The sequence below is a fragment of the Adiantum capillus-veneris genome, chromosome 6, assembly GCF_014529385.1.
Source record: "Adiantum capillus-veneris isolate H3 chromosome 6, ASM1452938v2, whole genome shotgun sequence".
In the NCBI taxonomy this organism is placed as follows: domain Eukaryota; kingdom Viridiplantae; phylum Streptophyta; class Polypodiopsida; order Polypodiales; family Pteridaceae; genus Adiantum; species Adiantum capillus-veneris.
Window position 1 is genome coordinate 28128167 of NC_140936.1, and position 15714 is coordinate 28143880.

The following is a 15714-nucleotide window of genomic DNA, read 5'->3' on the forward strand; positions in this document are numbered from 1 at the left end:
TCTTTTATCTTTGAATTCAAATGCTGCTCGACCACTCTTAGCAGGAAAACTTCTACTATTGCTACTTCATTTTAACTTCTTAGATGTAATAAAAACATCAAAATTCCATTTCAAATGTACAAAGTTTTGGGAAAAAAATGTATGTACTCACTTTCATTCATCTTTGTCAATTCTCTATTCGAATCGTGTGGTTCAAGTTGTGGATAAGGTATATAGTTTAATACACACACACACACACACACACACACACACACACACACACACACACACACACACACACACACACACACACACACACACACACACACACACACACACACACACACATGTATCACTATCTGCATTAATGGGTTTTTTAATTCAACCCCATACCCTTACACTCACTCTCACCTAAAAACTCTATCTTTGGTCAGCTGTTTGCCTTTTGAAACCCTACACCTAATCTTTGCCTTGGTAATTGCTGACCTTATGGTATGAACACACTCCTACAAACATCTGCTTTAAACCCCGAGAATTTCTTGGCAAATCTATTAACACTTAAACCCTCGGGCTGCCCTCTAACATATGCTATTTCTATAGTTCTCTCCCAGTTTCTTTGTGATGTAAGCTACCGCCTTGAGTTTAGGTTTTTGCTTCTCTCACCACTGTGGGAACCTCCACCAATTGGGGGCCTCTTATGAAAGCATCCCCTATGCCCTCCGTGGGATGGGGTCCCTTATTAGGCGTCCAATATTTGATTCCCTCTGGCTTGATTTCGGGATTGTGCAGTTAAAATACTTACCTGCCCTTAAGAAGGTGGGGTAATTATCTTGCTCATACCACCTCCCTTCACGCTCCTCCTGTGCTCCCTCTCTTCCCCCCCCACTGCCCACTGTGGGCACTTGCTCAAGTTCCTACCATGCCATTGCATGAGACCCTACCCTTCCCACCTCTCTCCCACTCCTTTGCTCCTAGTCTCTAAACCTTGCCGGCTTGATCGTGTAATATTTACTTGGGAGCATGAACCTGTTGAGTATGCGCCTTGCGGTGCAGAAAATTTTCAACCTCTAGATACTCACCCAATACACTCGACGTAACAAGGAGCAGGATTGCTTTGTCCCCCCCACCCAATCACCCGAGTGTAGTAGTACTCTTATTCCATTTCCCTCTTTAGTAAGACGTCTTGAGTTCAAGTCTTAGGGGTTTGAAAGTTCTCTTCTTCTAGCTGGTATGTTTGCTTAAACTACACGTGGCACATGAATTGGATTATGAAAATTAAATACAACCAAAGGGCTACTGTTTGTGAAGGCGTAAAAGCATTATTTCTGTAAGCGCTAGCTGCATATTTAGCCTACTTGTTGGCATCGTCATCATCAGATCAGATCCGGCCTTCTGCTCTGCCTACGTTGATCTCTGAAGGTGCAAGATGTTCAATCGGCTCTTTGGAAAACCCAAGCAGGAACCCACAACGCTCGCTACTCTTGATAAACTAAACGAGGTATCGTATCTCCTTGTGTGTGTGTGTGTGAGAGAGAGAGAGAGAGAGAGAGAGAGAGAGAGAGAGAGAGAGAGAGAGAGAGAGAGTGAGTGTGTTAGTCTTGTCTTTTTTGTAGATCAAGTACACCTCCTCTGGGCTACGAGTCGCTCAGTCTATTAGCAACTCTCTATCACCACTTGATTTAGTCTGTCTATTGGTGTGCTTAAGTTCTTCTTTACAATTGGGTAGTTTGGAGGCGCACTTTGTGTAGAACATTATGAGTAATGGTTTGGTCCTTTCTTGAAGCTTATACCTGGACGTTTTTGTTTAATAGTATTTATTAGTTTCTTTTAGCTTGACTTGACTGATGGAAAGGCCAAGATACACCTGATGCTTCTCATCCTCTAGACTAGCATGTGTGCCAAGAGCTTTGCCCCAGGCTGGCCACCCATTGCATTGTTGGCTGTCTGTGGGCTGTTGGTGGGACCTGCCCCTGCCCTTGATTGGCATTTTTGTGGTTTTGGTCAGATAATTGAGTTCCTTTAATAGGCTTCTCTCTAGGCCATTTCGGAGTTAGGCACATTTGTTGTATTATAAATCAGCCTTTACCATCTTGTCTCGATCAAAGTTGACGACATGGAGAGAGAGAGAGAGAGAGAGAGAGAGAGAGAGAGAGAGAGAGAGAGAGAGAGAGAGAGAGAGAGGAAATGTTATATTAAACGTCTTCAAAAGGCCAAGATGACCTATGAGACCAAACTGATACAATCTTCGTGGATCTAATACAATTTGTGGGTACAAAACAAAATGAAGTAAAATAAAAGCTAAAATGAACATCAATGTCCACGGATGTCCGGCATTGGGCGTTGTTCCAGGATGTACTTCATTGGTAGAGAGAGAGAGAGAGAGAGAGAGAGAGAGAGAGAGAGAGAGAGAGAGAGAGAGAGAGAGAGAGAGAGAGAGAGAGACTACTGATACTTGTGCTCGAGTTCGCTGGTCGACGATTATTCGTCCTAGGTCAGAGGGAGGCCTTGGCATTATTGATCCAGAATTACAGAGCCGCGCCCTTCTTACCAAGCTTATTGTTCGGGGTCTTTTTCCCGGCCAAGAACCTTGGAAGATGCTTCTTCAGGCCGCTCTTTGCACAGCGACTCCATGCCTCGGCACTAGAGATGGTCATACTTGGCATACAGGGTATCGTTTTCTCTTTACGGATGCCCCCTTGTTCACCAGCACTCTCTCACCCTTCATCCGCTCGCTCCTTCAGATTTGGGTTTCCATGCGACGGGCTATCATACTCTCACCTCCCTCATGTCGTGAGGAGATTGAGCGCCAGCCTCTCATTTGGAATGATGCAGTTCTTGATTCTTCGGTTAATCCACCCCGTCAGCTTGGAGAGAGGACTCACATTGATTGGGCTGCTTGGGACACTGGCCCTGCTACCTCTATGCGGTTGTTTCATGAGACACGTATGCTGGATGCAGATTTTGTGGCAGAACATTATGACATTGGTCGCGGGGTGACAGACAGACTGCTTGAGATTGACTCCGCCGTTCCTTCACAGTGGGACGCAGTCATGCACGGCACGGTTCAGATGCCTCCACATAGTGGCTGGGAAGGTCTCTTTGCTCAGAGCACTCTCTTATTAGTTCGTTTAGACACCATGCTGTTCACAGTTGATACTGACTACTCTCAGGGGATTCATGCTAGATTGACATATGATACCACCTCTCCGCACCTTGTCTACCCCGGCGCTCGATGGGAGGCCGTACGAGTAGTTGGATTCCGCGAGAAGCGTCGTTGTGTTGACCCCCGTTTCGCTTCCGCTGATGCCGCACTTTGGAGGCTTTGGGTGTGGGAGGGTCGTGCCCTATCTCAGCTTTATTGGGACCCAGGAGAGTGGCATTGGCCTCACTCTAACCCCACCGGTGCACCTGTATCATTCTTTGAGTACACTTTCAGAATTGGAAGATTAGCATTGATGAGACAGCACCCAGAGCAGCCCACTCGTATGCGTTTCTGGTTGCATTCAGGTCTTTCCCATGCCTATCTACAACAGTTTTGGTCAGCCATCTGGGATTTACATGCGGCTCGTCGTATTTCTTTTTTCATGTGGATGATTGCACATGCAGGACTTCCAGTTGGGACTTGGCTAGCTACTATGGGTCATGATCCATTATGTACTCGCTGTCCTTTGCGACTACATGAGTCACTTGCACACTGTCTTTGGTCATGCTCATCTTCTCATGTAGTGTGGCTAGCAGTTTGCTTTTTACTTAGCAGAGCCGGTGTTCAGCATGGATTTCTTACTTGGGGATCTGTCTCATGGTTGATGCCGATGCCCGTACCGCATCTTTTCTACGAGGGCTCAGACACAGATCCAGCTCTTATGCTTACCTCGGCTGGTTATCGGCGAGGGACTTTGGCTATGTTACCACAGATAGCTTGGCAGGGGGATCCTCAGACACGTGATGAAGTTTTTTCAGTCATCACTAGCATTACACTATGGAATGTTTGGAGAGCTCGTTGTCTTCACATTCTCAGTGCGGCTCCACAGCTCCTTCAGGATACCCTCACTGCCATTTGGCTGGACATCATTCACACCCTGATTTGGCAGTGGGATTCTTCCTCAGGTACATCTCGAGCAGCCGAGGCTCGTCGATTTGCCTTCCTTCGGCGTTGGGCCCGATCTCCACTCTTCTTCACACTTACAGGTGGCCAGATTACATGGCATTATCATTATGCCCCCCCTCGATGGTTTCTCCTCCACTCATCACACAGACCACCATGAGATTGTTCTAGTCGAGTTGTCACTATAGTGGCTCTCACCCTTACATTCAGCTTGTACACCCCACGTGATAGGCTATTTTGGCATCCGCTGGGGATTATATTGTACTTAGTAATATACAGCCCTGATTTTTTCAAAAAAGAGAGAGAGAGAGAGAGAGAGAGAGAGAGAGAGAGAGAGAGAGAGAGAGAGAGAGAGAGAGAGAGAGAGAGAGAGAGATTGATTGGGGTAGATGGGATGATGGTCCGACACTTTCTCTATGTCGCTGGTCAGATGCTTCCTTGGTTCGTGCAGAAGTACGGGATCACAAAGGGGTTTCTCCCGATATGAAAGAGATTGATGAGACTGATTGGCATGGCTACATTGGGAGACATAGTGACTTTCTCATCAGGGCTGGTGGGCGTTTTTTAACCCTAACGACGGCAACCTGATTGTTGCGGAGCATGGCACTTTAGTGTTTGACTTTGCTTGCACTGACCATCCTGGCAATCACATTAGATTGGTTTTTCAAGGTGAGATGCCTCTTGATCAGTGGCTGGATGCTCATTGATAGTGTGTTAGTGGTGGGGTCTTTAGAGGAGGGCTCTCGTGTTGCCCTTATTTGCACTACAGAGGAGGCACTGTTTTGGAGATTGTGGATATGGCAAGGAAAGTCCCTAGTTGTGTTGGACTCAGGAGTGTTGAAGAAGATCCTATTGCTATCCAAAAACATCTTTTTGAAGAAGAAGAAGGCTGAAAATGAAGTGACTTCCTTTTGGATCTAAAAGCTGCATGCATACTCCGCTTACGCAAAGGCATGGCAACTAAACTCCATTTGGAAACCCGAAACAATCTAGCAACGCTACACATCCTGAAATCTCCATCCTGTTCCCCTTGGTGAAGAAAGGTCGGGGTAATCAAGGGTAAAGTTGTAGACAAGGGTCCAAGGTGTTGCGAAATTGGCTTTATCTGACAGAAAAATAATTCTAAATGAATTATTGGATTTATAAGTGAGAGGGTTTTCTCGCTTGGAACACCAAGGAAAAATAATTCTAAATGAATTATTGGAATTTTAAGTGAGAGGGTTTTTCTCACTGGAGACATCCGAGTACAGAATATTCCTAGTGCGTCATTCAGAGTAATGACGGGAGCACTGTGAAAGGGAATATCTGTAAGCCCACCAGGAACGGGTACTTCTGATGCGTCACATCGGATGGGTGACAGGGAGCATCGGGAAGAAGTATCTGACCATCCGGGAACGGACATCTCTGATGTGTCATAGGATGGGTGACATAGAGCATCGTGAAGGAGATTGTACCGTAAGTTCGGTAGGAAAGGACTAGGTGATGGGTATTCCTGATGCGTCACAAGGTGGGTGACGGGTGCATCTGAAAGGGAATATCCATAGTCAAGAGGAAATTCTGAGGTGTGTTAGAATTGTGCACAAGGAGAAGCAAGCACTTGAATGAAGATGGGTTTAGAGGAAACTTTGAGGAAAAACAGATGCTTTCTGAGAAAGCGGGATTGCTTTTCGGGAAAGCAGATGCTTTCCCGCGAGGAAGTCTATGTCTGCATTGCAACTGTGCATGTGATTGCATCCAGGGACGCCTGGGAAGTACTGTGAAAGCATTGTTTTTAACTTATAAGGTTTTATTGAGTTTTTGGGCAGGTTCAGACTATTTTTAAAATAGGCCGACCGCCCACTTAATAAGTGGGCAACCATCTGATAAATAAGGCAACAGATCAGCCAACGTTTTCTCTCTCTTTTTCTGGCAAAACAGCGAAAAAACTTTTGGAAAAAAAAAAAAGCTGCCATCTCTACGCGAGCAGCCGTTCGTGCTCGTGGCTAGGAGCTATAAAAGCATCACATGCCCTCACTCAGGGGGGAAGACCAATCTTTGCAAGGAGGAGATGCTGAAAGAAGACGTTGCCGGTGATGCCCATGGCTGTCCCAAGTGTACCAGATGTCGCCAAGACCCAGTGCGCGAGTTCCCTCGCGAAGAAGTGCCTACGGAGCGTGTTTCCATCGCAAGAAGTTGGTGTTTTTCTCTGTTTTCAGCCCATAAACGTCGTAGACGGGGGCTGATTTACGAGAAGGAACTCGAGAACACACCTCGTCTGTGTGTAAGATTGGAAGAGAGGATTTTCTATGTAGAGATCTCTTCCGGGGAATTGTTTTTCGAGAACCGAGTTCCATTTCGAGCATTGAGACTTTGAAGGTAACGATTTTCATGTTATGATCTCTGAGTATTTGATTGCAGGTGTACTTCCTCTTCGTGAGGGAGTAGGAGCAGAGGAAGGCATGAGCCTCTGCACGAGAAAAGCGCTCTGAGGAACTAGAGCCAAATCAGCCCAAGGGTTTCGTACCCAAGTTTGGGAAGCAGATCCACGGATCGAAGAGAGGTAGACTCTCGAGATGTAATCCAGAAGTTGAAATTCCTAAGGGAAGGACTTCGTGTCCAGGAAACCGGAGTTAATCTGCAGGAAGAGGACTCTGGAAACAAAGTTAGAAAAGAGTTGCAAGGATGTCATGCCCTGAGTCTGGAAGGTGAGATCCAGAGGCGAGAACCTTGGTTCTCAAGGATTTGGAATAAGGAACGGAAGTTCCTTGGAATAGGGTTTTGCCCTAGGAATCGGAAGCTAAGGCTTCTAGGAACCATCAAGTCTTATTCTAGAACAACGTGGTAATACGTTCGGTTCAAGTGCTTGTATAGACTTCTCCTCAGTAATAAAGATACTATTACGGGGGGGGGGGACGAGCCCATCTTCTGGTCCCCAGTACTGTGTCGATCTTCTCACTCTCTCTCTCTCTCTCTATCTATTTCTCTCTATATCCTTTGGCTTCAGTAATAAGTGATAAAATCTATTTATCCGAATATATTTTATATTGTTATGCGCTCCCGTTTGTGATAGTGGTATCAGAGCATGGTCTCCTCTCTTTCTCTGTAAAGGAGGACGACTCTGGGAAAATACGGGAAGAAGCCATGACAAACCAAGAGAGAAGTAAGCAGGCGGAAACCTAAGTCCTGCAGGAAAAAGCTCGTAGAATTGGAATTTTTTTTCTCTCTGCAAGAAGTCGACACAAGACTTGGGATTCTCTGACAAGGCAACAAGAGCATGATGCTCAAGAACCTAGAGAATCCAAGGAGCGGAATGCTCGAGATCCTTCAGAATCCAGAAAATATTCATGAACATCAATCCAGAACCATAGCCAAGAAATCTCGTCATTTCGGGAAGGATATGAAGGTCTCTAGACCTAGGAACACTCCAGTCAAGTTTGATACTTTTGACGGATGGGAAGATGTCTTGAAAGCTATTGCTTTTATTAGACAGTTTGAAGTTGCCTTTGCAAACGGCAATTTCTGAGAAGTGTCGAAGGTGAGGCATGTGACCAAACACCTCAAGGGGATTGCAAGTACTTGGTGGTATACCAAAGCTCTGCAAGCAACTTACACGAAGACTTGGATTTAATTCAAGGCTGAATTTTTCAACAAATTTTTTTCCTCTACGCTTTGAGGAAGGCATCAAAGAAGATTGGATCAGTTTGCCCAATAGGATTACGAGCGAGACAAAGCAAGTAGTGGTTCACTCTTGCCAAGGTACCTGCACTCTCGACCCTCTCTGAGGGAGGAAAGATGAAGAAATTCAACAAAGGACTTTTGCCCGAATTTTGTAGGCGCATCTGCAAAATACTTTGCAGCAGATGGTAGAGTCAACAATAAAAGCTGAAAGTGTACACCTTAGTGTACAAAGAATCCAATCCCCGTAGTGGGACGGGAACCATTGAACACAGAAAGTTTGGAGTAAGGGAATTCAATCTAACTCCTGAGTTCTTGAATAGAAGACCCTCGAACTTTAAGTGAGAGGGCAGGTTTTCGATCAAAGTTACATCTTTGCGGAAATCATAAAGTGCATTGTGCTTGTTTGCTCTTTTGCACGAGGTATGGTTATGTCTAACCGAGACTACCTACTCTCGAGTGTTTATGAGAGCAGGATCAAATTGAAACATTGTTTTCTGATATGAATTGGTTTGCTTAACTAGCCGAAAGGTCGACTATTGATCTGGTATTCGGTAATTCTCGAACAGATTACCTGCTATTGTGGGTAGGAAATTATGAATGAACCATTCTGAGTTTTCCAGCAAAGAAAAGCTTTCATTAAGCTTGAATACTCTTTAAGCCCACACCCCCTACCCGGTAAGGGAAGATATGGTAGTGCTTTCGGCACAAGTGAATGAACACTCTCATTACGAGGGAAGGAACAAGCGACGACTACGGCCTGTGCTCGAGGAATCCAAGGATTGAAATCCTATGAGCGGGTTTTGCTCTAAGATCGAGCCAAGGGATCGTCAAGTTGAGTGTCTTCGCTCTAAGGATCTTACGAAGGGAAGGAAATTTCCCAGGTTCACCGAAACTCTAACACAGCTTAAGAATTATGTACACTTTTGAGTACATGGATAACACACGAAGATGCAGACCTATGCTTGGAACTGGACGAGAGTTTGTTATACTCTCTTGAGCGCCTTTTTGCGCGCAAGGATATTCCGACACGAGAATCTCTATTTGAGATGTGTTCGGTAGAAGGAATTTGAGTTTCTCTACGGAGAACAGGTTTTCTGATGATCGTTGATCATTGAGTACGCTATGTGCTTTTACCATTACAGAAGCAACTTTGGTTGCAGTATATGTTTCTCCATGAGCAGGTCAAGTAGCATTTACACGTTGTTGGAATAAATTCGAACTATTATGTTCGTAAGAATATAGCTCGCCAACCGTTTCAAAATGGTAAGAATTACATATGGGAGAACATCCCTGAGAATCAAAGAAGGTTCTCTCTATTGTGAACTGGGTTTGAACGTACGTTCAGAAAATGCTATGGCTAGAATCCTATCTGCCTGAGATTTTGCAAGGCGTCATTGATGCTCGCAAGGTGAATCATTTTTTATGATTCTGTAAGGAAGAGACTCTAATGGGCGTCGAGAAATCACTGCTGGTGGTAATAACTCGCAGGAGGAAAAGATTGGAAGGAAGTGCCGCCGTGCACAAAGAATCTTCGGATTGGAACCGTCCGCCTACGTTGAGCGACGGCCCGAAACAAGAACCTTCTTTAAGGTGATCGCAAACTTTGTTTGTGAAAGAAAGACATCGAGCTTAATGCTCTATGACTTGAGCATTCCCTATGTGGGAGGACACAAGAGGTTTAATACCCTCTAGACTAACAGCGCAGGATTATGCGCAAGGACAGATACCTAGATTGATTTCTAGGAGGATTATTCTTCTCGGATTGAGAAGGTGGATTTGAGTTAACAGACTCTCGAATGAGGAAATGTTCGATCTGTTGGAAAGACGCGAATGATGAGTTCTTCCACGGCTCGTAAGTTTGATGATTGGTGAAGGATATCCTCGAGGTACTAGAGGAAGGACATGAACCGGTAAGCTAAGTATTGAATTATTAAATTTTTGAATTTTTGTTTAATTTAATTTTTAAGTTCTCTTTTGAGAAGGACTAGCTCAACTCACCATTGAGCAAGATTTGGAATTTTTCCTATTTCTCCTTGGCAGTTCAGTTGGACCTCTATAGTTGAGGACAACTGTTTATAAGTGAGAGGGATGTTGCGAAATTGGCTTTATCTGACAGAAAAATAATTCTAAATGAATTATTGGATTTATAAGTGAGAGGGTTTTCTCGCTTGGAACACCAAGGAAAAATAATTCTAAATGAATTATTGGAATTTTAAGTGAGAGGGTTTTTCTCACTGGAGACATTCGAGTACAGAATATTCCTAGTGCGTCATTCAGAGTAATGACGGGAGCATTGTGAAAGGGAATATCTGTAAGGCCACCAGGAACGGGTACTTCTGATGCGTCCAATCGGATGGGTGATAGGGAGCATCGGGAAGAAGTATCTGACCATCCACGAACGGACATCTCTGATGCGTATAGGATGGGTGACATAGAGCATCGTGAAGGAGATTGTGCCGTAAGTTCGGTAGGAAAGGACTAGGTGATGGGTATTCCTGATGCGTCACAAGGTGGGTGACGGGTGCATCTGAAAGGGAATATCCATAGTCAGGAGGAAATTCCGAACTGTGTTGGAATTGTATACAAGGAAAAGCAAGCACTTGAATGAAGATGGGTTCAGAGGAAACTTTGAGGAAAAACAGATGCTTTCTGAGAAAGCGGGATTGCTTTTCGGGAAAGCAGATGCTTTCCCGCGAGGAAGTCTATGTCTGCATTGCAACTGTGCATGTGATTGCATCCAGGGACGCCTGGGAAGTACTGTGAAAGCATTGTTTTTAACTTATAAGGTTTTATTGAGTTTTTGGGCAGGTTCAGACTATTTTTAAAATACGCCGACCGCCCACTTAATAAGTGGGCAACCATTTGATAAATAAGGCAACAGATCAGCCAACGTTTTCTCTCTCTCTTTTTCTGGCAGAACAGCGAAAAAAAAAAAAAGAAAAGAAAAAAAACGGCCGCGATCTCTACGCGAGCAGCCGTTCGTGCTCGTGGCTAGGAGCTATAAAAGCATCACATGCCCTCACTCAAGGGGGAAGACCAATCTTTGCAAGGAGGAGATGCTGCAGCAGATTTCAGTCGTAAAGAAGACGTTGCCGGTGATGCCGATGGCTGCTCCAAGTGTACCAGATGTCGCCAAGACCCAATGCGCGAGTTCCCTTGCGAAGAAGTGCCTACGGAGCGTGTTTCCATCGCCAGAAGTTGGTGTTTTTCTGTGTTTTCAGCCCATAAACGTCGTAGACGGGGGCTGATTTACGAGAAGGAACCCGAGAACACACCTCGTCTGTGTGTAAGATTGGAAGAGAGGATTTTCTATGTAGAGATCTCTTCCGGGGAATTGTTTTTCGAGAACCGAGTTCCGTTTCGAGCATTGAGACTTTGAAGGTAACGATTTTCATGTTATGATCTCTGAGTATTTGATTGCAGGTGTACTTCCTCTTCGTGAGGGAGTAGGAGCAGAGGAAGGCATGAGCCTCTGCACGAGAAAGCGCTCTAAGGAACTAGAGCCAGATCAGCCCAAGGGTTTCGTACCCAAGTTTGGGAAGCAGATCCACGGATCGAAGAGAGGTAGACTCTCGAGATGTAATCCAGAAGTTGAAATTCCCAAGGGAAGGACTTCATGTCCAGGAAAGCGGAGTTAATCTGCAGGAAGAGGACTCTGGAAACAGAGTTAGAAAAGAGTTGTAGGGATGTCATGCCCTGAGTCTGGAAGGTGAGATCGAGAGGCGAGAACCTTGGTTCTCAAGGATTTGGAATAAGGAACGGAAGTTCCTTGGAATAGGGTTTTGCCCTAGGAATCGGAAGCTAAGGCTTCTAGGAACCATCAAGTCTTATTCTAGAACGAACGTGGTAATACGTTCGGTTCAAGTGCTTGTATAGACTTCTCCTCAGTAATAAAGAGACTATTAGGGGGGGGGACCAGCCCATCTTCTGGTCCCCAGTACTGTGTCGATCTTCTCACTCTCTCTCTCTCTCTATCTATTTCTCTCTATATCCTTTGGCTTCAGTAATAAGTGATAAAATCTATTTATCCGAATGTATTTTATATTGTTATGCGCTCCCGTTTGTGACACAAGGTCTCCACATACCCAAGTCTGCCCCAAATTGGACAAAAAACAGCAAGCTTTCTTCTCTCTTAATCAAGTCCAAAATGCAATGGATCAACCAATACTCAGGGCTCTGATACCATGTCAGAATAGGTAACAGAAGAGGAAATGAAGACAAGAACTGGCCTCTTATATGGTGGACACCTCGACTTCAATAAGATCTTCTGACACGAGAACACCTACAATGCCACATGCATGAACAAGGCAACTGTGGAGAGAGATCAATTGGGCCCCATTGGACGGGGTCCCATAAGTTGGTAGGAACTTCTTTTGCTTCTTTTTCTTATGCTTGGTTTAGGCTCCTTGGTCGGGATCTGCAGGTTAGCTCCGTTCTTCAATGGCTTGACACGTCAGCAGTTTGTGACATCCCTCCCTCTTGAGAGAAAGTAATTGCAAACGATTACAACATATTTGCAAAACAACTCAAGTTAGCTCAAAAATTTTCGAGGGTCATTCGGAGGGACAATTAGTTTTCTCATTCCAAATCAGAGCTCTTGATTTCTTGGGTCGTTGACTTGCCAGAAGAATCTCATCCAATAAGAGTCTCATTCCAGGTCGGAACTCTTGATATCTTGGGTCGTTGGTTTCCCAAAAGTATCTCATCCAATAAGGAATACTCAGTGGTTGGCACATCACAATGCAACACAAATGCTCACTTATGCATGTTACAAGACATAGAAACATAAAGTCATCGATGAACACTCCTCCTGCATAACCTAACAAGGTCTAGGCCGGGAGATATTCAACGACTCCCTCATCACTCCTCCCGCATAACCTAAAAAGGTTCAGGCCGGGAGATATAGAGGCCTTTTACAACCAAACGCCCCCCAACCCGCAGCCTGCGTCGTTTGGAGGTGCTGAGGGTAACCATTGCTCAGACTTCTTAATACTCCCCCTGTAAATAACCATCCAGGTCCGGGCCATGAGTTAAAACAACACTTTTCAAACATTCAATACTCCCCCCGTAAATAACCACAAGGGTCCGAGCCATGAGTTTGAACAAGCATTCTCAAACATCATTTCTCACTACTCCACCTGGGAGTTAAAAAAAAAAATCACCAATCATTGAAACCAGTATTAAACCAGATTCAAACAATTCAAATCGACACCAAGACAGGTTCATAACAAAACACCATCCATTTCAAACAAATTCCAAGTAGTATTCACCAAACAAGTTCTCAAACAAATTCCCCGACAAAATTCAAACTTAAAAAGCAATCTCGACATCAGTCGAGCTCGAAAAGTTGACTGACTTTCCATCCTGAAACCTGCTCGAAAAATTAGGGTTAGGTTTCTTCCATAAGGTTGTAGCCGACTGCAGCATGGTCCATAAGCTTTGGAATGGTTGAAACAAGCCTCGACAGACAGTGTTCCTGTGGCGGTGTTGGTAGCCCCAAGATATACCTCCAAGGTTATCAGTTTAAGTGGTAAGTGTCTGTTCCACCCAAGATGGTGGTGTCCTCTCTGGGAGTGTCGGAATCCCATATGCCATGAGCATGGCCATATCTCGTGTAAACTCCTCTGATAATCTTATTCTTCCTGTTTGGACAAGCAACTAAGTTGAGATCACATATTGTCAAGTTTGGTTCTTTGCTCTTCGTAGGTTTGTAGTAGTATTCATTTTTCGATTTCGTATTTAGCTTACCTGAGGACTTAAGAATGTGTTTCGTTAGAAGTTGTTGTGTGAAGTTTGATTTCTAGGATTAAGTTTTTAAGATGTCTTATCCTTTTTTTGCTTAAAGTTGAGTACTTGTTTTAAGCCAAATACGTTGCGTCAACTTATTTTACACATGTCTTTTTTAAAAACTTTTTTAAGTTAATAATGTTTTGTTTTATCTAGTTTTGTTTTGTAGCAAACAAAGTGATTTAGTTTGTTTGTTTTTGTTTTTCTTTTCTTTTCTTGTGTCCCTTGCTTTTATAGTTTTATGAGTGCTTTATTCCCTCTTATAATTCGTGAGTTCAGACTATTCTGAACTTATGAAGGTATACATCTCGTGTAAACTCCTCTGATGAGTGCATAGGTGTGTCCATAGAAAACCACGTCACCACCCCCTCTGGAGTGCGCAACCGCTGAATGATGGCTGGAATGAATGGATCTCCCGTCACAAGACGGGCACCACGTGCCGATAGAAAAGAACACACGGAACAGACTTTAAGCACTTCAATAACAGCTGAACTGAAAGAGAGAGACGACACGCGGTATGGAGTGGCGGAATTCCACCCCAGAGAGTATTGGCCCCAAACCTTGGCGCCCCTTTCGGTATTTCTTTATATTGCATCATCAAAGTACAAGCCGGTACTCCAGACTTTGCACCTTCTCCAGGAAGCATGCCAGAGAACGAGCCCTTAGCACATATTTAAAGGCTCTTGGCCTATGAAAAGCAGTTTACATGAAAAGCCTCAAACTCAAAAGCTTTTGGTCCAAAAACAATGCCAAAAAGCTGCCAGCGTAAATCACGAAATCCCGTACAACTGCCACGTTAGCACTGTCAGCGCGTTTTGCGAAAATCTGCCACATCAGCACTGTCAGCGGAAAATCCGAAAACTGCCACGTCATCAGTTGCTACGCATGTGTGCGGGTCCTGCTTTATTTTAATCCTTTATGTCACTTGGGGCCTCATCGGACGGGGTCCCGATAAGTTGGTAGGACTTCTTCTTCTGTTACTTGTTCTTCTTAGGGTTTAGGCCCCTTGGCCGGCATTTGCAAGTTGGCTCCATCCTTCAGGGCTTGGACACGTCAGCAGTTTGTGACATCTCCCAAGTATCGTACTCCCATAGATGATCAAGCCGATGTCGAAGATACCGTGTACTGCAGCAGTCATTGAGAGATTGCACGGACCACAAGGTGGTACCAAACGTACTGTACGTGGCGTATATGTACGGATTGTACGTTGTTCCGTATAGGAAAAAATTTTATGTACGTAAAAATACGTACTCTTGTAAAAAAACCGCAAAATACTAAATTTTCTAGGACTTTTCCAATATAAATCAAGAGAGAAGCCAACAACTTATAGAAACATTCAAAGACATGTTTTACAAGACAACCACATACTGTGTAACTACTGCAAGAGACTTAAAAGTTAAGACGACATTGATAATTGAACAAGAACATCAAAGTTCAAGAGTCAAATGAGATCTGAAATAACAATGAACACACCAATGCTGAAAACATCAAATGACAAAGTACCATAGGTGATAGCCTACAAGGCCCACGCCATAACAAAAGGCTCATCATCAATCATAAATGAAACCATCCTACTCAAAAAATTTGTCTATATAGTAGTAGAAAGCACTAAATAGCTAGCTCAAAGCTAGCCCATCATCCATGTGATGGCCCCATCCTAAAAAAAAATCATCAGATGCAGATGAAGACTCTGTTGAAGAGACCAAGTCCCCATCCGTCAGAACATTGCCCTCTTCGTCGTACTTTGGCTCTGCCATCACGGACACCTGTGCCACATGTAGATCATCCTCTATTGCCTCTATCGAAGCCTGAATGAGACGAACAGCCTCGTTTGCCCGTTTCTGAGAAGAACGAACAGGTAGCTTCCCTTTATGAATGCTCTCTCTTCGAGCACTATCTGGGTCTGGAGCATGCTCTGTAACAGACTTGGACACTCCAAGTCAAGAATCAACTGCGACAGCACCAAATAACCACTTCAAAACAATTCACAGATCACAATAGATTTGCACTGGCCCGACGGAGTTCCGTGCCTAGAGATATTGGCCCCAAAGACTGGCGCCCCTTTCGGTATTTCTTTTTATATTAATCAGTTCAAAGTACAAGAGAGTGGGTCAGGATTCACTCTCAAACTCTGCGTCTAGATGCTCTGAGAAGTGAGGCCCTCACCACTAATTTAAAGGTTACAA

General features: G+C 44.4%; 1 protein-coding gene across 1 annotated transcript in view; it reads left to right on the plus strand.

Annotated features, from left to right (window-relative positions):
* The first annotated feature begins 1288 nt into the window (after positions 1-1288).
* LOC147455281 (vacuolar protein sorting-associated protein 32 homolog 2-like) overlaps positions 1289-15714 on the plus strand; it is a 48683-nt gene continuing 34257 nt past the window's right edge. The window contains exon 1 of the mRNA XM_086514098.1: positions 1289-1477. Within this exon, the coding sequence (XP_086370224.1) occupies positions 1406-1477 (72 nt within the window). The 5' untranslated portion in view covers positions 1289-1405. The remainder of the gene's footprint in view (positions 1478-15714) is intronic.